This window comes from Gastrolobium bilobum, unplaced genomic scaffold, assembly GCF_033153095.1.
Source record: "Gastrolobium bilobum isolate Gb01-03AN ecotype WA unplaced genomic scaffold, APGP_CSIRO_Gbil_v1 utg41381, whole genome shotgun sequence".
Taxonomy (NCBI): Eukaryota; Viridiplantae; Streptophyta; class Magnoliopsida; order Fabales; family Fabaceae; genus Gastrolobium; species Gastrolobium bilobum.
In genome coordinates, this window is record NW_026897250.1 from 270,501 (window position 1) to 292,994 (window position 22,494).

Genomic DNA, 22,494 nt, shown 5'->3' on the forward strand with positions numbered 1-22,494 from the left:
CCACGTCTGCGACCGCGTCCACTGTTCCAATTGGAATCACTGGCCCGAGAAAAGAATGGAGATGGGGTAGTACCGGAGATGATGCCAGTCGTGTTTTTGGACGCATTATTTGAGCCCTCCATCACAAAATAAAAGGAGATGACCAGAAAATAGCAAAGAACTACAAGAAAGCAAGAAATCGCGCAAAAACGTTGCACAAAAGTGTCCAAACAACGGGTTTTTCACTGATATCTTTCAAACGGATGGGACCCACAACGAACGGAGACCAGATCTGGAAAGAGGGTGAGGAGGCGAGCAAGATGGTGGTGGTCCGGCCTGGAACGGTGGCCGGACGGTGGCTCACGCGCCGGAACAGTGGTTCGGCCGCCGGAGACTTCCACCGGCGCGTGGCGGCGCGTGGATGCTCCGATCAACACGCGGCTTGGACAGACAGGGTCGCCTCCCTGAGCCGCTCCTGATCGCGTGGTGGTTGGTCGGAAAAGTCGCCGGAAAAGCAGTCTGACGGCGGTGAACAGTGGCGGACGGTGGTTTTGTGGCGGTTTCCGGCGATGAACGGAGGCTGACGATCTTTTTCCTGATGATACGAGGTTGAGGACAAGAAATTTGTGACTAAATAAGGGTTAGGTGTGAAAGGATGGTTGCCGGTATGATGCACGGCAGTAAAAAGAAAGAGAAAGATATATATGCGGAAGCAGAGCCCTCAGATCGAGAGCTCTGATACCAAATTGAATCTGAAATATATTGTATATTCAAGTATATAAGTCTGTACAAGGAGGCTCTCTATTTGCCAAAATGCTTCTGGGATTGAGCTAAAATGTGGAAAGATAGGCTGGAATGAAGTGAGGTTGCAGCAAGGCAACAAGACAGGTTGAAACGGAGCCAGTCTACGGAAAGATAGGCTAAAATAGAGCCAATCTGTGAACAGACAGACCAAAACGACTACATGGATGCATGATAGAACAAGTGCTTGAGAAAAACTAGATACGATAAACTTTGTGATGGAGAAATCGGAAACAACCAAAGATGAAAAAACAAAAACACAAGAAATATGTTTAATGGTAATTGAGTTCTATGAACTCAACACAATGGAGGAAATAAACTATATTTAACGTGTGGCTTTGATACTAAGTTAAAATTATGGGGATGAAAATAAGGAAGGAGGAAGAAAAGAATAGATTCTAGATAATAATCTCTTGTGTAGTGTTATGATGTGATACAAAAGACAAAGTACAAACCATTATTTATACTAATATTAGATTCCTATTGCTGATTAATTAAGAAAAAAAATCATGAAATATAATAAGATTTGTGTAAAGAACCATTTCAACCTAAAAGCTTAAGCTGTTAAGTGAAGGCCCATCAATGGTTTATATAATTCTCTAACACGCCCCCTCACACAAGAGCCCACTGGGCATGAAGGATGGATGATGCACAGGCTCATCTACCTGTGCTAAGAAATTCCACAAGAGAAAGTGGAGGATGATGAGGATCGAACCCGTGAAACCGAAGCTCTAATACCACGTGAAGAACTAATTCAACCCAAAAGCTTAAGCTGGTAGGTGAGGTTATATTAATGGTTTTATATATCTCTAACACGCCCTCTCACACAAGAACCCATTGGGCTTGAAGGGTAAACAATGCACACGCCCATCTATCCGTGCTAAGAAATAAATTCCACTAGAAAGAAAGTGAGGGGGCGGTGAGAATCGAACCCGGTACATCAAGGCTTTGATACCATGTAAAGAACCATTTCAACCCAAAAGTTTAAGCTATTAAGCGAAGGCCCATTAATGGTTTATATAATTCTCTAACAATTTGAATATACTCCTAAGAGATCATCTAAAATACAATGATGATACTATGAGATATTTCTTAGATACTCTAACAATATTAAAGAAAATATGAAATAAAAGTGTAATCAAACATTTCTGCCAACCAGTACTTGAATCACCTCATCATAACTTTTCCCGTGAAGCCTCGCCCTCTCTTGTCTTTCATGCTTTAGCCGTTTAAATAATCTTTGTTCTATATGGTCACTGAGAATAGTTCTAGGCAAATCCTTGGCTCCAAGTACAGCACTTTGGGGTAAAGGCTCGCGCTCTCCTCTTTCTACCTCTTGAATATAGCAGTTAGGGCAAGTGTATTCAGCTTCTCCACCATCATTTCTCCTACCATTAAATAAGGCACAAATTTGATGTTGCCAAGCATTGCATTTATCACATTGAACCCACTGCACACAAAAAATAGATTGTTAATAAAAGAAATAAACTGCCAACCAAGCAACAAATAACACATGGCACACACCCATTCCTCGGTTTCCTCATCATTCTTCTTCTTTTCCAATCTTGACTTCGCAACGGGAGTGCCATCAACATTGATGCTCTCTGTACGAGCATCATTATAGCATGGAATGCAAAAATAATGCCTTGTATCACCAGTACCCATGGTATAATACATATTATTTCGCTTAATGCGAACCCCACAAGTTGTGCAATAAATAGGAGGTGGTTCGAACGTAAGCTTCTCTACAGCACACAATTGACAGGAGTTCTCACTCATCGAATGCTCCATTGCTTGATTCTTCTCTGCTTTTGATTTGCTCTATCAAAAGAAAATCATGCACCAAGGTAACAAGAGGATACCAGAGACAACTAGGGAAACATTATGCATGGGATATAGCAAATGAACAAGTAAAAAATGGCATAATATAATGCTTACCTAAACCTTTAAATATTTATAAACCTCAGCTTTGGGAAAAATAACATAACCTAGCATGTAAAGGACAGTAAATTAAGAAGAAACATATAATGGTTGAATTAATCTTTCTGGTTTGTTGTATACACAATATTATGAAAACCGCAATTTATGAAGTTGAGTGCATTAAGTAAATGGAGCTTATAGCCTTCTAGAACAACAATAAGAAATCACACTTTCACAACACTGAGAGCATGAGATGGAGAAAAGATTCAAATAATGAAATATATGATAGACATATATGCATCGAAAACCAGAGTTCAGTAGACCGTGAATATAGCTTTTATTTAATTATTTTTTGTTGATATTAGTAAAGACAGCCTTGGGTTTTGTAATATGCGATAATGGAAATTAGGAACCCAAGTTCTCCATTAACATAATAAGCGTAGTTCATATTTTTTCAGCTGATACATTCAGAGGAGACTTTGTCTGATGAATCCTGGGAATGCCCTCAAAGATTGGGGTATTTTCTTTTAAATAGATTCACAGGCTTTGGACAAAGGAAGGAGGACATATTGTTGAGGCAGTGTGCTTTGTATGCTGTTATTTGGTGCCTTTGGCTAGAGCAAAATGCCTACATCCTTAAGGGAAAATCTTTGTCCCTAGACTTGCTTTGGCATATAATTGTTATCAATCTCTCCAAGTGGTTCAGCACATCCATCCTTTCAGAGAATCTCACTCGCAGAGTTGTAGAGGGAACGGAGTTCTATTATAACTTCTTTTGTAATCATTTCCTCACTCTAATAAAATTTCCTTTTTTTATAACATGAACATATCCTATTCTATAATTTTGAAAAAATGTCCACTGTTGTGATCCAAAAAACCATATTTTAGTTGCCACAAAATAACAGTACATGGTCCGTTTTTTTGTTTTCTCATTCTATCTTATTTTTAAAGTTGAGTTAGAGAGTTAGACACCACAGCAACTAAGAAATTCTTTGAACTTGTGAACTCCCCAGCTACTGATGTTCTGGAAGTGAAGAATGTGCAATCAAACATGAGGTTGCTGATGATTTACATGTCTGTTGACACATACTTACACAGAGTGCAAATCATATTTCAGATAACAAAGGAACAGTAATACGTACTGATAAAAACAACATATACACAAACTATTATCAAGAAGAATAGGCAAACTGAATGAAGTTTCATAGATTTTTAACTACAATGAAACTGGTTTATACTACAGATAAAGTATTATTGAAATAATGGAATTAAATTCATTTTTTCCAGAAAAAAGATGGCACGAAATATACAAAGACTTACTTGGCCAACCCATTGCCTGAGGCCAGCGATATGCTCCCTGACTTGCTCTGGAGTAAATAATTCAGTTAATGAGACCCCCTTTATTTTGGGCTTACCAGACTTGGTTCCAGCTGCATTTTCAGATGGCTGCATCACATTTTCTTGCTTATCTCGTCCAGTTTCTTTATCCGTTTTAATATTTTCTGGCCTAGCAAAATTAGCAGGTTCACCACCAGGTAGTTTATCATCTGCATTATTATTATCCATCTTCATCTCGCTAAGCTTTTCATGCACCAAATGTGCAGGAGCTTCCTCCTTAAGTTCTGTTAGCTCAGATTTAATTGAGATAGACTTCTCAGCATTGGGATAAGCTTGGGACTGTGCATCCCTAGAAACATGAGATTCGCAATTTGCAGAAACAGATGAAGCAGAATTGTCATTTTCAGGATTAACAGACTGGATGCAATGCTCAATCTTTATACGTTTTAGAGATGGGTGGTGCAGGTCTTCTGAAGTTTCAACAACTAATAGAGGCTTCGAGATCAATCTAGGTGATGCGTCTACAGTATTGTAGGATTTACAGGATCCATTTCCTGCAACTGGCAAACTAGATTCAGGTTCCAGCCGAATTTGAGGCTTGAGTTGAAATGCACGTCGATAATTTCTGACAGAAACACATACAGGGCAACATGGATCTCTGCAATTTTTGAAATGATGAAGCAATTCCCTGGTATGATGACAACGAGGATATGGACAATGACGTAGGGTACATCCATCTATATGCTTACATAACTTTTGCGCAATAGAACAAAAGCGTTCTTGGCATCGTCCTTCAGGGGCAGGACATCGTCTTGCATGAAGTAGAAATAAAAGCCACCTCTGTTGATTCCTGTGCTCCTTTTTGATAGCACTTCCTGAGTCTAGCAGCTCAGCTGAGCCTCTAGAAGGAACAGCTTGACCAATAATAGATCCATCAGATGATAAATTATTGCACTGTGCTTCATCTTGCCCTGATATTCTTTGATAGAAATCCATTTGGAGATGCTGGTCATGTGAAATATTGTCAGGCACGTGGTTTCCATCATGTGATTGAGTCCATTGGTTTAGAACTACTGGTTTGGATTGTGCCCCAACAGTAAGACAGCTAAAATTATTTTGAGGCTCTGCAACCAATTGGTGTGGGTGCACCATTTGTTGCGAACTTGGAGTTGTTGATGAGGATAAATCATGCTGCCCAGATGGAAATGAAAGATGCTGAGCACCTCTAGAGCAATCTTCGGATGAGTTCGGCTGGAACTGTATATGCATGTCAGACATGTGGAACTTTTCAGAAACGTGAGAATTGAGCACTTCTTTATGGTGTTCTATTCCAGGCTCAGACTTCACTCGATTTTCTTCTACATTGCAAGACGGCTGAGACTGACTGAAAGTATCACTGTTGACCAAATGCTGAGTCAGTTGACTTTGCAGCTTCAGTTGAAATTGCTGTTGTGCAAACTGCTCTGGCTGTTGAAATTGTTGGGGCCTTTGCTGATATTGCTGCTGAGAATGCAGAAGGCCGTCTCTTGAAGTCAATGAAGACTGAAAATTCAACTTTTCCAACTGATTAATTGCTTGAGACTTTATATGAGCAGCCTGCTGCATACTGTGCAAATTCGAGTGACCACTTATCAATGAGGTAGTTTTGGGTATTGATGGCAATTTTACTGAATTCGTGTTCTGAGAGTTCATCATAGACCCAGAGGATGTCGCAGATGCATAGAAGTTTCCAGAAGCAAAAGTGTCAACATTATTCAATCCATATCCATCACCTGATAATAGAATTGTTACCCTTTCTGATAGATGTCAATTTCAAAGGAGAAAATTATACAGCACATGCACACATAAGCCCACCCAATAAACAATAATATAGCCATAAAGGTTATACGACTCTACACAGATGCTCAGTTGGACCTAAAGGTTTTAGGTTCATACCTTCATAAAATAAAAGAGAAAGAAGTAAGAAAGATTACCCTGCACTATTGGTTTCTGATTTTGATCAAAGTGCTGCTGTATGTGTTTAGGGGAATTAGCATAAGTTGAGGCATAGCTGTCAGAAGTGCCAGTTTCGTTTACAAGTATATTGTTTCCAATCAAGCCTAGCCCACTATTTATAGCACCATTTGAGTTTGCAAATGATTTTTGTAGTAAACCAGATCTCATTGCACTACCCATTTGGCTGCTAAGGTTCTGCAAAACATGACTATTTTGGCCACCAACATGCAGCTTCTGCTGCTGCAACTGTGACTGTGAGACCATTGTAGACTCTACACTGGAAAAGGCATTGACAGTAGTAGTAGAATCTATATTCATGTGTGAGTGATTACTGCTGACAGTAAATCCAGGAGTGGGAATCATCTGGCTTGCAATTCTTTGCACCCCCATTGATGACATATTCCCCCCTGAGCCAACAGAAAAGCTCGTAGAAGACTGCTGATAACCATTAGACAAACCTGCAATAAATATACTCTACAGTGAAGGAAAATAAAAGAAAAGTGAAAGCATTGGTAAAGAATTATAACATCTAATATTACCATCAGATCTATTTAAGGAACTGCCAAGCATGCCAGCAGCTGGTAACATGCTTACACTATTGAAAGATGTTGATACTATGCTATTACAACCACTGCCAGAAATCATTGAGGCATCCATAGACGATGCAACCACCATGTTTGAATTTGGAACATGCGACATACCAGGGGTTGGTATCATTGTACCAATTGGAGAAGAGCTAACAAGCTGCGGATACTGTTGGTTGTGATTATTCATAGATGCTCGTATGATGACATTTGATAAACGACTCTCTAGGGTTTCCAAATTCATGTAATCCTCCTAAAAGGAAATTCCAAAACATAGTCAACACAAAAATATTATTTAAAATAGAAGAGGTAGGTAGAAGGTTCCATGTTATTACTTCCAGAATCAGAAATCTTGAGTATTTAAAATAACAGAAGAAGATTTGGATCCCTCCAAATATCGGGAAAGAAAACTAGCTAGAGGTCCAAGAGAGAAAAAAAACCTTAGAGAGAGCAGCTTTCAACATGGCCTCCTCTAGGCGTTTTGCAAGATCTTTATACTTCCTTCTCTGTACTTCTGTAACTGGCTGCGGTTGTCGTTGCAATAACATATCCCAGCTGGAAGGTAAAAAATAAAATATTTATTGCTGTAAAGTAAAATTGACATGAACGAAAAACGATTATCATAAGTTAATCTTATGTGCATATTATACTATTTTTAAGTCAAAAGATATTCCAGGTGGGGCAATAGGCACATAATACTATTAGATACAGAGACATTAATCTAGTTCACTTAATGGCATCTACACTGCAGGGATCCCTTATCAATAACTTCGATAGAATGACCTAGCTAAAACAAAGTTAAGCCATAAACTATATAGTGGAAGACAAAGAACCATGACTCAGCAAATTGCAAATACTTTGCAAACAGAGCAAATTATTGCAATCTAAATAAAATTCTGAAACTGATCAAATTATTACATCTTAGCCTAAATATTCAATTAGGCAATACAAGCGAGCCACAAATCATTAATTGGCACATAAGAAGGAATATATAATAATGATATTGTCCAAAAAATGATTTTCCTTTCCCTTTTTTATTTAGATAAATCCAACAACTTATTTCGTTTATGAACTTATCTATAACATATACTGGCTTTCATAATTAAGTTTACACTTGTATGTCGGTAGTCAACTTTAAGAAAAATATCCATCTCCATTAATTAACCTACTGACAAAATAGTCAAGTTACCCCTGAACAAATGTGATTATACAAATAAAAAAAACATCTTACATCTTTTCTTGAATAAATGAACGTGCTCTTAGAAATTCAGGATCCATATTAATTGTTGAACGTTGTATACCACCTAAAGTTGGCATCTGAGGAGGGATGGCATTCCCATTCACTTGGGTCAGTCCAGGCAACTGAGACCCTGCTTGATTAGGTACCTGTCCTGATATCTGCCCCGAAATATGTGCCTGTAGCTTCATTATTCTTCATATAAGTCAAAAATGTTCCGGGACTCCACCATCAGCTAGCACTTCGCCCGTACCAGACCCCTGTAATCAGGTTACAAACCAAATACCCTGATGTCTTGTGCGTATTAAATGTCAAAAATAAATTCATTCCAACGTAAATAAAAAGTCAACAATTTGATTAGTGGCGCGAACACAGTACTGGAAGAAACCTATACTATCAGAAGGTACAAAATCTTAAAAGAAAAGGCAAAACATATGGAATGCAGCAATCATCACAATTTTGCAGAACTCTATGAACTTGAAAAAAAAAAAAAAAACCGTTTACGCATGTAAGGGGATCCCCTTCTGAGATTGATTATTACAAGATTAAATTTAGATTACCAAATTTAATCAAACCACAGCCACAGTAAGAAACACTAGACACCGAATCAAATCGACAAATAGAAGTAAAGGATCAAGGAAACCCTAATAGATTGATGGGTTACGACGAACCTAAAATGGTGAACAATCCAGTTCAGAGCCAAAAATGAGTTAGAAATCACTACATGGAATTGGAAAAGAAAACCCAGAGTATCGACGACCACGCCAAAGAGGATTCAGGATGCTTTTGCCGTGAAGAAAGAAAGCACGGGGACACCGCCTCCAGCCAAGGCACGTGCGGAAATTTGCCACGAACTTACAATAATAACAGAATAAAAAGAAGTGATAAATTTTTTATAAAAAAAAAAAAAAAGAAAGTGATGAATAAATGATAAAAGGAAAGAAAAAAAAAATAGGGAATCAAAAGGATATTAATCACATTATATATATATATATATATATATATATATATATAAAGGGATGTTAGTCAAGAACAAACTTAGAGGTTAGAATGATTTCAGTTACGGCAATCCGAATTTAACAGGTTTTCTAATCCTGTTAAGGATTGTTTTCTATGCATTTAAATTAGTTTTTTTAAAAAAATACATTTATTAGTCGACTTTTTATCTTTTGTTAACACTATTTTTTTTTTTTTTGATAAGTACAATTGTTAACACTATCTTAAAAGGTGATCTTAATAAATAATTAAGGGTTTATTGTTACTCCTACAAAGAAAAAATATAACCAACAACCTTAAAATTACATTATTTTGAGGGTTGAAAAATTAATAAATGGTATTTTGATAAAATTTATAGAACAAATAAATAAATAAAATTATTGAAATATCATTCATTAATTTCCTCAACCTCAAAATGATATAGTTTTAAGGTTGGTAAAGATAATTTATTAATTTTATCTCTTATGGCGTGATAAATATTTTTCTCAATAATTAAACACATAAACTTTTAAAAAATATGTATGTGTACAACTTAAATTACACTGCATTTATCATATTTCAAATATAGTTTAAAGCACACAAAAATTATCTTATGTACAAGAGTGTTAACGGGTCGAGTCGGGCTGGGTTTTGGTCTTGAAAGGCTAAACTTGTATTTAAATATGTCAAATTGTCTTAGACGGTAACCTGTTATGAATATAATTATCGGCATGTGGCCTGACTTATTTACAAAAAAATAAAAGTCTGACTTATCCTGTTAGCCAATGAAAAAAAATAAGATAACAAAAATTTATCCAAACAAAATATATGATCAACAACACTAATAATTTCACAAAAGATTCATAAATTCAATGTATATCCGAATAACATAATATAGAACAAAATCAAATACTTAGAGATGGTAGAAATCGAAAGGGAAAACGATAGTGAAATGCTTGGAGATGACTTTGACAAAGAGAATGACGGAGAACGGTTGCTTGATGGCTTAAGTGGGTTGGGTGCGACGATGGGAGTGAAAATTAGGTTAGTATAAAAAATAAAAAATAAAAAAAGAGTTAATAGGCAAACTTAAAAGGCTTTAAGGCCGAGCTTTTGAATTGGAGCCTGGGGCCCTTTTATTAAATAACATTTTATACAATTATAAGTATGGATCCAACAACCAATGTTTTTAAAATCGAGATCTTACCTAAGATCGGGAGGGGGTAAATAAATCGTAAATCATAAAATCGACAAGGATCGTAAGATCGTTACTGTGCATATAAAATATTAAAATCACATGAATGATCAAATAGTTTATCACATAATCACATTATATTAAGCTTTTTTATTTAAAATAAAAAATAATTTATCACATAATTCTTAATTGATAATTTTTTGGTTAAGTAAAAAAAATATGTTACAGTTTTATTATTTTCAATATACCGTTATTATATTAGAATAATGGCTAACCCAATATTATATTAGAATAATCCTTAAATGTAAAGGTTGAAGCCAACTAATTGTTGGAATATGACCCATTGAGTCATTGACCCTGACACAAGGCTAAGAGAACCAATAAAACAAAAGTAAAAGAAAGAATGATACGACCAGATAAAGTTTCAACCAAAAATTATAGTGAGTGACTGGTAGTCGATAAGCACAACCAGAGGCAAGAGAAATCAGTAAACCACAATAAAGGTGAGTGTCAGAGAGAATATAGTGATGGGGATGGACCATATTCGTCTGGTTGTCGATTCCAACGACGTGCACAACAACGGTGAGTGGCAGAGAGAAGATGTTGATGGAACTGGTGTGAGCTATGTTATCACTCATTGGCTTTATATTCCATACCTTTATTTATTAAAACTTGTACAACCACACTACTATAACTAAAATGTTTGCTCAATGTTATCAAAAAAAAAAAAAAAAAAAAAATGTTTGCTCAAAACAGTTTGAATTTTCAATAAGCAAAAAGGTTTTTCTATTTATAACTGAAAAGTTTTTACACTAGGGAACAGAAAATAAAAGAAACTGAAAATTGTAGTAAAAATAACAAAATGCAATAAAAAGAAGGGTTTTTCTCCCTTCATTGTGGTGGCCTTTTCTCTAGGATTTTGTTATTTTCTTCGTCCCTCTTCTCATCAATCTCTTCTTGTGTTAATGGTCTCCTTCACAGCTGGTCTTGCAACTTCTTTAGTTCAGCCTCAGGGAGCCATTTCTTAGCTTCTTTTAGAAGGTCATTGATGTTGGATATATGCTCTTTTGGTCACTAAAGTCCTATTGGGCTTCAGTGACACTTGAGCCCATGAGGCTTAGGGTTGAGTTATGTCTAAGACCTAAGCATATATATTCATAGTTTTCTCCTCTTGTGCCTCAAAGGTGAACAGATCATCAGAAACAAACCCCAAGAGGCAGACGTTCATCATCTGAACGGTTGCCCACACAACCATCTCATCCTCCTCAAGAGATAGTCTGGAAGATCTGCCACAGTCCAGCTTCAAGGAGGTTGTTCGTGCTGCGGCGCTGAGGTGAGCTGTTCGTGAAGAGGAATCCTACAAGGGAAGATTCTACACGAGACCTGCGTACCGAGAGGTAATTGTGAAACAAGGATGATTCGGTAAGCATACCAATGTACTAGGTCCTAAACCGCTTCCGCATAAATCTAAGATTTCCTACAATTGGTATCAGAGCCTTGGCTGTACATTGGTATGTGAATCTAGTTTCACTATTCATGTAATTAGTTTTGCTTCTTGAAATGTGGCACCTAGGGTTCTAGGATTATGGTATGAATGTAGCATGTGTATTTTATAATTCATTTTCATAAAAGTTTAAATTTTAATCGGTAAAATTGTTTTAATCCATGGTTAGGGTCTCTCGTATATTTCTCGATTTGTAACAAAGAGGCTAATCCCATATGATTAGGTTTCCTCCTTGCTATTTTTGTTTATTTTTGGAATTTCTGTGTATTTTCTTCAATATTTTGTAAAAGTTCAAGATCGAGAAATCGCGAGGAAGATGCGCAGTCAGCACTGTCGAAGACTTTTCGAGGACTTACCGATCTCAGAATAGGGCGATCTATATATGGTTGGAAAGAGCACGGAAATACGAACGCAACGGTGGGTGGATCGCCTCCATCGAATATCACACGCTCGCCCACGCGCCTCCACAAGAGGCTGAGAGTGGCCGCCACTCTCCGACAAAGAATGGGAGAGTGAGGGAGCGTCCGGCCACCTTTTTGGGTGGTTCCGGCGGCGGTGCACTCGTCTCTACGTGGCGGTCCTTCCCTTAGAGTTTCAGCCTGATTTGACTTCGGGTGACTGCGCTACAGACCTGACGGCTAGGGTTCCTCTTTCGCGTCCTAGGGTTTCTCGCCAAAGGATTGGGTCTTTGGGCTTTTGGGCCCATGAAACCCTAAAGGGGCTTGACACAGATACTATGGGCTAGGCGAAAGTCGAATTCCAAAGTTGTATTATTTTATTTTATTTTATTTTCTTTAAAATAGGAAGGCCATGGATTAAAGTAATTATGATTTATTATTTAATGCTTTTATTGATTGGTATAAATTATATGATTGGTAATATGCTTTATTGCGATAACATGCCATATAGAATAGGTGGTGCCATATTGTTGCATAACTTGTATGATTGCATGAGCATAATAGCTATTATGTCTTCAGCGACTAGTATGATAGTTATTATGGGATTATTTTGATTTTAAATCATCCTAAGAAATTAATTAATAATTATTATGATTTTTATTAAAAATCTAGATTAATAATTGAATTAATTAATTTTGGATAATTAACATCAAGACAAATCATCGTTATGGAAATTATTTTGATTTCAAATTATCCTCATAAATGATAATTATTATGATTGTTGCAATCTAGATTAATAATTAAGTCAGCTATTTGGATGATTTAAATCTAGAAAAATAATTAGAGAAAATTTCCTAAGAGAATTCTTTTATTTTGCGAGTAATTTGTGGGTTTTCTGAAATGGTCATGGAATAACACACGCTGCATACAACATTCATGTATCATGATTGTTTGGAGCACACGCTGACGTAAAGTGACCGGATTTCAGGACCTTAATATTTTCAAAATTATGTTAAGATTAGTGCACGTTTATCGACGCTCTTACTTATATAGTTTTTGAAATCGAACAAAGGATACTCTCAATTAAATAATTCTTGGAAATTGGAAAATATTGCTTATGTTGAATGGAAGGAGATTTAAATTAAGAAATTAATTTAACCTTCAAGCGCATTATAAGGATCATTAATAAAATAATCATGTGAAGTCCCATCGAATAAGCATGATTGGATTTTATTAGATTGGACTTAAATAATTATGGGAGGAGATTTAAATAAAGAAATTAATTTAACCTCCAGGCGCATTGTGGGCCTATCAATAAAATAATCATGTGAATCCCCAACGGATTAGCATGATTGGATTTTATTGGGCCTTAATAATTTCAAAATTTTAATAAAGTATTGTACGGCCCATCGTTGATAATACTAAGTTATTAAAGATAATTTTGAAATTAAACAATGAATTCGACTGGGCTTATGAAAATTCTCAAACAAAAATGTTGAATGGGTGAAGGTTTTAAAAATTAATTAATTTTAAAACCTGCGGGCTCCATTTGTGGGTTTATTAGTGAAATGGTTATCGCTGAAGCCCCATCGGATAAGGATAATCAGATTTCACTAGATTAAATCTTAATAATTTCAAAATTTTAGTAAAGTATTGTACGACCCATCGTCGGCAATGCTTAGACACTAAGGATAATTTTGAAATTAAACAATGGTTAATTACATTCAACTTTAGTAAAATTGTTAACCCTCCCATCGAGGCTCTGGCAATGGCACTGAAGGCCCAAATAACAATTTTGGTTTTTACAAGTGACTTGCCCATCGTAAGCCTTGTAAAGATAAACTGAATGATTGTTAACAATAAACAAGAGTAGTTATGAGAATCTACTCGCACTTCGTTTGTTTATTGCATTATTTGTTTGTAATTGTGTGCTTTATATGTTTTTCAGAAAATATCTTAGAAATGATTTTGAGTCGAAAACCTCTAGATAGTACCAACTATGAATAAGTGAAAAGCAAATCTTTGATATTGTTCTAAAACATGGAAGCTAAAATTTGTCCTGACAATGCGAGGGCCATAGCAACCTGCAGAGAATGCTTCTAAGGAAACTAAGATGCATTTCTCAGATTGGGAAAGAGCAGATATGGTAGTTCGCTGCTATATTATTGTCAGTCTTTCCAAATACTTGCAGAAGCAAGTGTACATGATTAAGAGTGGAGTAAAAATGCTTCAGACTCTTAATGATATGTTTGTTGCGTCTAGCAGCTCTGCTAGACAGAATGCAGTCGTAGCAGGTTTTGCTAAGAGTCTTGTTAAATCCAAAGGGTGGTAACAAGAACAAAATGACTTGGTTATCAGTTGTCAAACTAGTTGCTATGAAGAAGCCGCAAGGCAAGTTCTTCAAGTGCAGACTGAAGGGATACAGAAAGAAAAATTGCCCAGAGGTGATGAAAAGAACCAGACATGGGCATATCTAGGCCTGATCAGTGAATGAATTATTGATTCAGGAATCACTGATTATGTTTGTTACTCTTTGTAGTAGTTCAAACATGGCATACCTGTCAAGAATGGACATAGATATTTTAAGCTTGAAAATGGGAACTTGTGTCTGCATTTGCAGTAAGACAAGTTATTTATAAGACTATGGTTTTGGGTGAATGTTTATTTGTTCCAGATTTCAAGAGGAATTCAATTTTTGTTAGTTGTTTTGGTTAAAACATGGGTTGACAATGCAATTGATTCCTCAGTTACATTTCGAAGTTCATCTTCGTCTTGTTTGTTCTGGTACATTGTTTAAATAGTCTTTATTACCTATGTCCTATAACCTTTTTAAATTTGTTATGTTGAATGGAAAGGATGATGAACAAGAAATTTCACCAAAGAAATAAAAGTTTCAAATGAAACATAACTTTGGCCTTTGTGATTGAGTCATATTATCTCAAGTAGGAAACATGTTTTAGTTAAAAGAAGGACTGAAAGTTCAAGAATCTTTTAACTAACAGCTACATGTTAGTCCTATTTGGAAGGTAAAATGGCCAAGCAATCCTACAAGGGCCAAAAAGGTTTGCGCAACTATTCAACTGGAATTGGTACATACTAAAGTATGTGGACCACTTAGCGTTCAGACCAGAAGAGGTGATGAGTACTTCATTATATGAATGTTTACTTTGGATTTGGACAGATGAACCAAGTGCGCCATAAGTCTAAAGCTTTTGGAAATTTCCAAGAGGTTTAGTCTGAGGCAGAAAAGCATGTAGGTGTTCAAATCAAAACACTTTGGTCTACTAAAGTGTTTGGCTACCTGTCTGGTAATTTCAGGTCTTACCTGATTTAAGAGGGGATTGTTTTCGTAACTGTCAACTCTAAGAACGCGTTAGTTGAATGAAGTTGCAGTATGCAAAAATCAAACATTTCTAGACTTGGTGAAGATCATGTTCAGTTATTCATCTTTGCCAATGTTGTTCAAGGGAGATGCCTAAGAGAAGGAAATGTACCTTCTTAACTTGATTCCGTCAAAGTTTGTTGTAAAGACAGCTAAAGAATTATGGAAAGGGTGCAAGCCCAGATCAAACCATATTCGGATTTAGGGTGCTATGGCACACGTCCTACAACAGCAGTCAAATGAGATGGAATCTTGTATGGAAGAGTGCATATCTTTTGGCTACCCTAAGAGAACTAGGGATGATTTCTTATTTAGTCTTAAGGACAAGATAATCTAAGTGAGCACTCACATGATTTTCTTAAAGGAGGACTAGATAAGAAATAATAAGCTCTGAAGTTAGGTTATTCTTGATGAGATTTATCTCAGATCAAGAATTTCCAGAATCTCTAGAAGCTTCATCCACTGTTCCCTTGATTGTTCAAGAGGGGATAGATATATCTCTAAGTGAACAAACAAGAGAACCATGATTGAAAATTCAACATGATAATATATAAGTGAAACTAGTAGAAATATTAGTATCACATGTAAAGGAACAATATCAAGGATAACCGGATCCTCAAGAAATTGAAGATCCATCATTTGACCCACTCTTTGTTTTACCTATAAATACACAAGGTCTAGTGCAATACATTCGTAGTGGGAGAGAACCTTGTTAACTCTCAAATTGTTTCTTGTTGAGTGATATTGATCCTACTAGTTACGATAATGCACTAGAAGATGTTGTTGATCAAGTGTTGCTCAAGCTATGAACAATGAGATGAAATACTTGTATTTCAACTCTGTTTGGTCCTAGTAAAGACACCAAGAGGGGTAAAACCCACAAGGTGCATGTGGACATAAAAGGCAAAGAGAGGATGGACAGAAAGGTGAAAACCTTCAAAGCTAGCTTGGAGGCAATTTTTGCCAGACGCCATGCTTGAGTCTATCCAGATTCTCTTAGTTGCTATAAGTCTCAATTATGAGATTTCATTTTGGGAGTTGGATGTCAGGATATCTACATACAACAACCAAAAGGGTTTATAGCAAATGGGTAGAAACACATGGTATGCAAGTTGTGAAAGTCTATTTCATAGACTTAAACAAGCATCCAGGTCTTGGAACATCAGTTTTGATCAGGTTATCAAAATTTTGATTTTGAGAGAACCTTGATGAATGATGTGTATTTGTATGTAAAGGATCCAACGGAAGACAGTAGTTTTTCTAGTACTTTATGTAGATGATATGCTCCTTATTAGAAACAATGTGGAGGTAATATCAAGCATAAAGAGTTGGCTAAGTTAGTGTTTTGGTATGAAAGCACTGGGGAAGCCAATTATATTCTTGGTATAAAACTCTTATGAGACCGGAAGAATAAGTTGTTGGCATCACCTCAGGCTACTTACATTGACAAAACCCAAAATTCAACATGAGAATTCTAAGAAAAGAATTATAATTCTCAGATGTGGAATTCATCTTCCTAAGGAGTGACCAAAGACTTCTAAGAAGGATGAATGCATGAGCAAGATATCTTATGCTTTGGCAAAGGTAGACTCACGCATATCATGTTGGGCGTTAAACCAGACATCTGTCACGCAGTGGGAGTAGTGAGATAGTACCATTTTGAACCTAGAGGAATACTAGATTATTGTTAAGCATGTACTCAAGTATCTTTGGAGAACGAGAGATTATGTGCTGGTATATTCTAGTGGGAGTCTTGAAAAGCTGAGTTTTCAAATATTCAGTTATTTCAAGTCGGTATTGACTCAAGAAAATCAACCTCGAGCTATGAGTTTTTCACTAAACTCAGATAACATTAAAGGTGGATCTTGCAGACCCAGTTACTAAGAGTTTGCCTGAACTTGTGTTCGAGAGGCATGTTACTTCTCTGGGTCTTAGGAGGATCCCAGACTTGCATTAAGCAAGTCAGAGTTATTGTTTTCATTGTGCTCTTGGAGTAAGACGATGAAACAATAAATAATTTTCTGAATTTCATAAATAAGGTTTTATTTATTTATTTTGCGCACTATTTACAAACATAAAGGTCCGGATCAAATTGTGGAGTATATGATCATATGGATACGTTCATGGAGGACATGATCATAGGTTCTCACAGTTGATGAATGGAGTCACAGCCGTTAAATAAAGTTGGGCACTTTATTCAGGCTGCAATATTTTATGAAATGATTTTGTTCGAATCATTGTAAAATATTGGTGTGAATTAACATTCACATTGAAAGGATCAAGGAGAGATTTGATTAAGGTTGTTTTTCTGTCATAAGGTATCAAATCTCCAGTTAACTATAGTTATGTGATTGCTCTTAATCCTGAGTTTATTATAAATAGGTAATCAAATAGTTTTCATTCTTTGATTTACCAAAGGGTGAGGTTCGATCTATTGACGGCCAATAACTCGGTATTTTGGGAGTGAGATTATTTGATTATCGGTATTTATGAGATAAACAACATGGAATTTGTAGGATATGTCCCCTTGATATGTTTCGGTACTTGGATATTAAAGACACTGGCCAGTGCATGTAATCCATTAAAGAAACTATCATAGTCAAGGGAATAAATAATTGATTGAGTTACAGAAAACTTGTCAATCAATTATAGACATTCTACAAAGGGGCGATGCATATTCATGTTATAAGTGTTGTTAATCTTGGAGTTCAAGTTCGGGCTTTTAGTGGAGTAGCACCGAATTAGATAATCATTCGTTGATTATCAGGAGCCTTGATTAATAACAGATGGTAGATCCCCAAGCTAGCTTGAGACAAGGGATGGGGTATTTTTCGGATAGATGATGACTTATGGGTTACATGATCTTGGGTTTTACGACTCAAGTTTGTATCCAAAAGAGCAAGTGGGAGATTGTTGGGTTTGCTCTTTTACTAAAGCCCAAATGGGTTATTAGTATGAGAAGAGCCCAAGGAACCTAGAGCCCAATGAGCTAGGGTTTCTTGGAACCCATATAAATAGTACCTCTTAAGTCATCAGCCTCCAAGGTCTTTTTTGTGAGAAAGAGGCAAGCTCTGAATCTAATCAGTGCCCACACACTTCCCCTTCCTCCTCGAGAGATAGTTTGGAAGATCTGCCACAGTCCAGCTTCAAGGAGGTTGTTCGTGCTGCGGCGCTGAGGTGAGCTGTTCGTGAAGAGGAATCCTACAAGGGAAGATTCTACACGAGACCTGCGCACCGAGAGGTAATTGTGAAACAAGGATGATTCGGTAAGCATACCAATGTACTAGGTCCTAAACCGCTTCCGCATAAATCTAAGATTTCCTACAATAATAACCCCCTTATGTGTGGGTTTGATCAACCGCCCTCCCTCACCGCCCTTGTCAATCAAGTTGGATGGATTGTTTTCAAATAATCCCACGTGAGCAGCTTTCAGAAAATAAGGGCTAGGATAAGAAAAAAACTGAAGGAGAGAAAAAAGAGTTTTTTTAATGGTGCTAGAGATTTCTAAAAAGAAAACCAGAAAATTTCTTTGAGAGAAGTGTCGAACTCGAAAAGGAAAGGATTCAGAAACAAAAGATTAGATTAGAAAGAATACTTTGACGGTAGTTAATATTTTCGATTCTCATTGGACGCGCCATAAAAGTTTCAAGGAGGAGCAAAGAGGTAAGATTTTAAACCCATGTGCTTAAGCATTCAGTCTCTGGAGTTGGTTGTTTGGTACCATGCAATATTGCTCTATATATGGTTACATTTGCAGTCCTTTTCCATTCTGACCAGTTCACTTGGAGATGTTTGTGATACTGTCTTTCATGCTCGACTGTTTTTTTACGCATTTAGTTTGAATTTTATTCTTAAAAGTTCATTTGGGCTGATTAGATTTTATTTATTTGTTTATTTTCATCTTTTGTTTCTTTCGCGTGGGTTTGATTTAGAATTTGAATAATTGTCCATAAATGCTATTGAGATAATTAATATTTTATATAAGTTTGTCAATTTGTTTTGATATTTCACTGTAATTATGATTGAGACCTAGAAAGAACAGACATGTAACAAACAAGAAAATAATATAGCACTGTCTGTGATTTTCGATGTTAATTGACTTTGTGGCCTTATTTATTCATCAAAAAGAAGCTCCAAAGTAAAAGCTAATTGTTTCAAAAGACAAAATACACGCTTACGAGGTTAAATTTTTCAATGTCTAATTAAATATTCATTCCCTTTTCAGCTCTCTTTCTTTTCCCAGTTCTAGTTATCCTGTAGGTCTATGCATATGTCCTTATTGGCTTCAATTTTAACTGGAAATTTTTTGCTAATAAGCTAACGTTCCTTTTGACAGGGCAATGACTCAAGTTTATGTTTCACACATTGTTTGGCCAGAGGAAAGATATCGGGAAAATGAATTATCAAATTTCACTAATGTGTATGTGAAAAATTTTCCGGAAACATACACGGATGAGTATCTGAAAAAGTTATTTGGCCCTTGTGGTACAATAACTAGTGCAACTATAATGAAGGATGTGAATGAGAAGTCAAGGTGTTTTGGTTTTGTAAATTTCCAAAGTCCAAATTCAGCAGCAGCTGCAGTTGAGATGTTAAATGAAACTACTGTCATGGATAGCAAGGTTTTATTTGTGGGGAGAGCACAAAGAAAAGCAGAAAGAGAGGCTGAGTTGAAAGCCAAAATTAGCGCATATGAAAAATTACAAGGAACTAATTTGTACGTGAAATTTCTTGATGATGACGTAGATGATGAAAAGTTGAGAGAAGTATTTTCTGAGTTTGGAACTATAACATCCTGTAAGGTGATGCTGGATGCACATGGGCATAGCAATTAGCAAGGGATGTGGTTTTGTGGCATTTTCTACTCCGGAGGAAGCAAGTAAAGCCTTAAAAGAAATGAGTCACAAGTTTGTTGGACAAAAGCCTTTGTATGTTGCTATAGCCCAGCGAAAAGAAGAGAGGAAGGCTTATTTGCCGGGTCATTTTGCTGAAATGCGTGCAAAAAATCATGCCTGGAATGAAGCTTGGTGTCGCTCCAGAGAGTCCAATCAACTTATCAAGGTCTAGTGGGTCCAATTTTCTTATATTTCACAATTTTCCCCTAATTCTCTTCCTATCAACTCATGATATGATTTTTTTTTTTTGAGATAGATAGCATGAATTGGCTTCAGAGAACAAATGTTATCCAAGAACCTGTAAAGCTCCCAAAATTCATTCATGATCGGGAGAAGAAAAATATGATGTTAAATATTATTGCACCTCACATACTTCTCGACAAGGTTAGCACATTATTATGGGAATAATCCTCATTTCTGCTTCTAATGATTTTATACATTGAAGTTTCCTTTTTCATTTGTTCTTTATCTTTTTGGTATTCAACATAAATACTCATTTTTTCCTGCAAGATCTAATGTCAAAATTATTTGATTTATTTTTGTTTGGCACAGTGAAAATGCTAAAGGAGAAATTGACACTATTAACTAGCCTCATTGATCCTTATTTTTCTCTGAGGGGTAAGTCTTTTAAATGCATTAAAAAAATTTCCTTTCATTTTGATATATTTCTGTAATACTCTAAAATATTTTTTTATTATGAAACTATAAGTACATTTTCTCTAATGTATAGATTGAAGCCCAAGAACGTAATTTTTTCATATTTTTTTTTGGGTAGTATATAGCTTAAGAACGTATTTGGAACACACAATAATTTTCTTTTCCTATCTATGGCAGGTGGTGAATGGGATAAAATGCCAAGAAGAAGTACAAGCCCAATTGTTCTCTTGTCATCATAAATCTACAAGAAAATGAGAATTATTATGCTTAAGATATTGGCTTACATTCGTATAGTAGACGTTCCTCCTATCAGTTATGATGCATTTCGTGTAGTTTGTATCCCTGGTACTCTTTTTTCTTTCTGAGGTTTTCCCTAAATGGTTTTTACTCGGAAAAGGTTTTAATGAGGCCAGGTGGGGCGGGGTTTTCAACGTAGGTTTAGCCCTTTTGATATTTCTTATGGCTTTACGTCATTTTTCATATTGTATTAACTCGTTTATTTGAATAAAATAAAAGCGAGGTGATATATTGTGTAAGACTTTGCTCTGACGTGATTGTGTATGACTATTCAGTACTTTAACATTTTGCTAACTTTACTGACTCTTGGTGTAGCCAATCATGCTTTGTTGGGATTTTCAGACAGATTGGATCTATCAAATTCATAATGTCAATAGCTGATCAACGATACATTAAATGAAACATACGTGAAACAATACAAGATAAGAAAACAAAATGCGTTAGTTGTATCCAATCAGATAGATGGATCTAAGCCACAAGAAAGCAATCGTTATGCCAAATTCATTGAACAACAAGTGAAAATTAGGGCAAGAACCGCAGATAGTGATGCAACCAATAAATTTTTTAATATGCCTTAACTAACATAGTTGTACAAAATCAAAACGGATTAAGCAAATACGAAGAAGAAAAAAAACAAGTGAAACGAAATTTTGAATTTTATATAGACAGATTTTAGAAAACAGAAACAAAAACTCAAAATTTTCAATAGATGAACAGAAGAGAAACACACTTAAATTTGAAAGTTAGAACATTTAGCTGAAAATTCAACAGTGGCATATCATAATTATTAGATCAAAACCCATCAAGCAGAAACTAATAACACAGACAAAAATGAATAAATAAAACAAACTAAGCAGCACACACAAGCAATTGAAGAAACCCATATCAGATCTTCACATGATAGTCATACTCACACCCACGAACACGAAGCTTCACTAACCTAAATTTTGAAGCCATGGAGGAAGTTGTCTCAGTAACAAGAAAAAGTAATAAAGGTATTGCCTTTGCTGAAAGAGGGTCAGTTACAGAATTAGAAATGTTACAGATTCTACAATTTTTTTTTTTTAGGATTGAAGCAAAGGGAATTTGCAAAGCAGAAACCAAACAATTAGAGTTATTTTTCCAGAGTGGCCACACTAGTCTCTCTTTCTCTCTCTCAAATATTTTCTCTTTCTTAACCGTTTTCTTCTTTTACTCTCAGTGATGTGATGTGTATATTTTTCAGGTGCAACGACAAAACACAAAAGTAACCAAGCTTGGGGATTCTCTTTTCTCAATCTGTCAATGGCATGTGTAACCAAGCTTGGTAAAGCAAACACTTGTGACTGTCTCTCTAC

The 22,494-nt window shown here is 36.0% G+C and overlaps 1 protein-coding gene across 3 annotated transcripts in view; it reads right to left on the minus strand.

Moving 5' to 3' along the window:
* Nucleotides 1–8,602, minus strand: part of LOC133305219 (histone acetyltransferase HAC1-like) — a 29,243-nt gene extending 20,641 nt beyond the window's left edge. The window contains exons 1-8 of one of the 3 annotated variants that reach the window (XM_061505364.1): nucleotides 8,526–8,602; nucleotides 7,849–8,114; nucleotides 7,058–7,172; nucleotides 6,735–6,870; nucleotides 6,012–6,491; nucleotides 4,021–5,810; nucleotides 2,305–2,601; nucleotides 1,952–2,230 (exon numbers count right to left, since the gene is read on the minus strand). In XM_061505364.1, the coding sequence (XP_061361348.1) occupies nucleotides 1,952–2,230; nucleotides 2,305–2,601; nucleotides 4,021–5,810; nucleotides 6,012–6,491; nucleotides 6,735–6,870; nucleotides 7,058–7,172; nucleotides 7,849–8,045 (3,294 nt within the window). In that variant the 5' untranslated portion in view covers nucleotides 8,046–8,114; nucleotides 8,526–8,602. Of the gene's footprint in view, nucleotides 1–1,951; nucleotides 2,231–2,304; nucleotides 2,602–4,020; nucleotides 5,811–6,011; nucleotides 6,492–6,572; nucleotides 6,871–7,057; nucleotides 7,173–7,848; nucleotides 8,115–8,525 lie in introns of those variants that run through there. The other 2 variants (XM_061505363.1, XM_061505365.1) reach the window with 2 other exon arrangements.
* Between the last annotated feature and the right edge of the window lie 13,892 nt (nucleotides 8,603–22,494).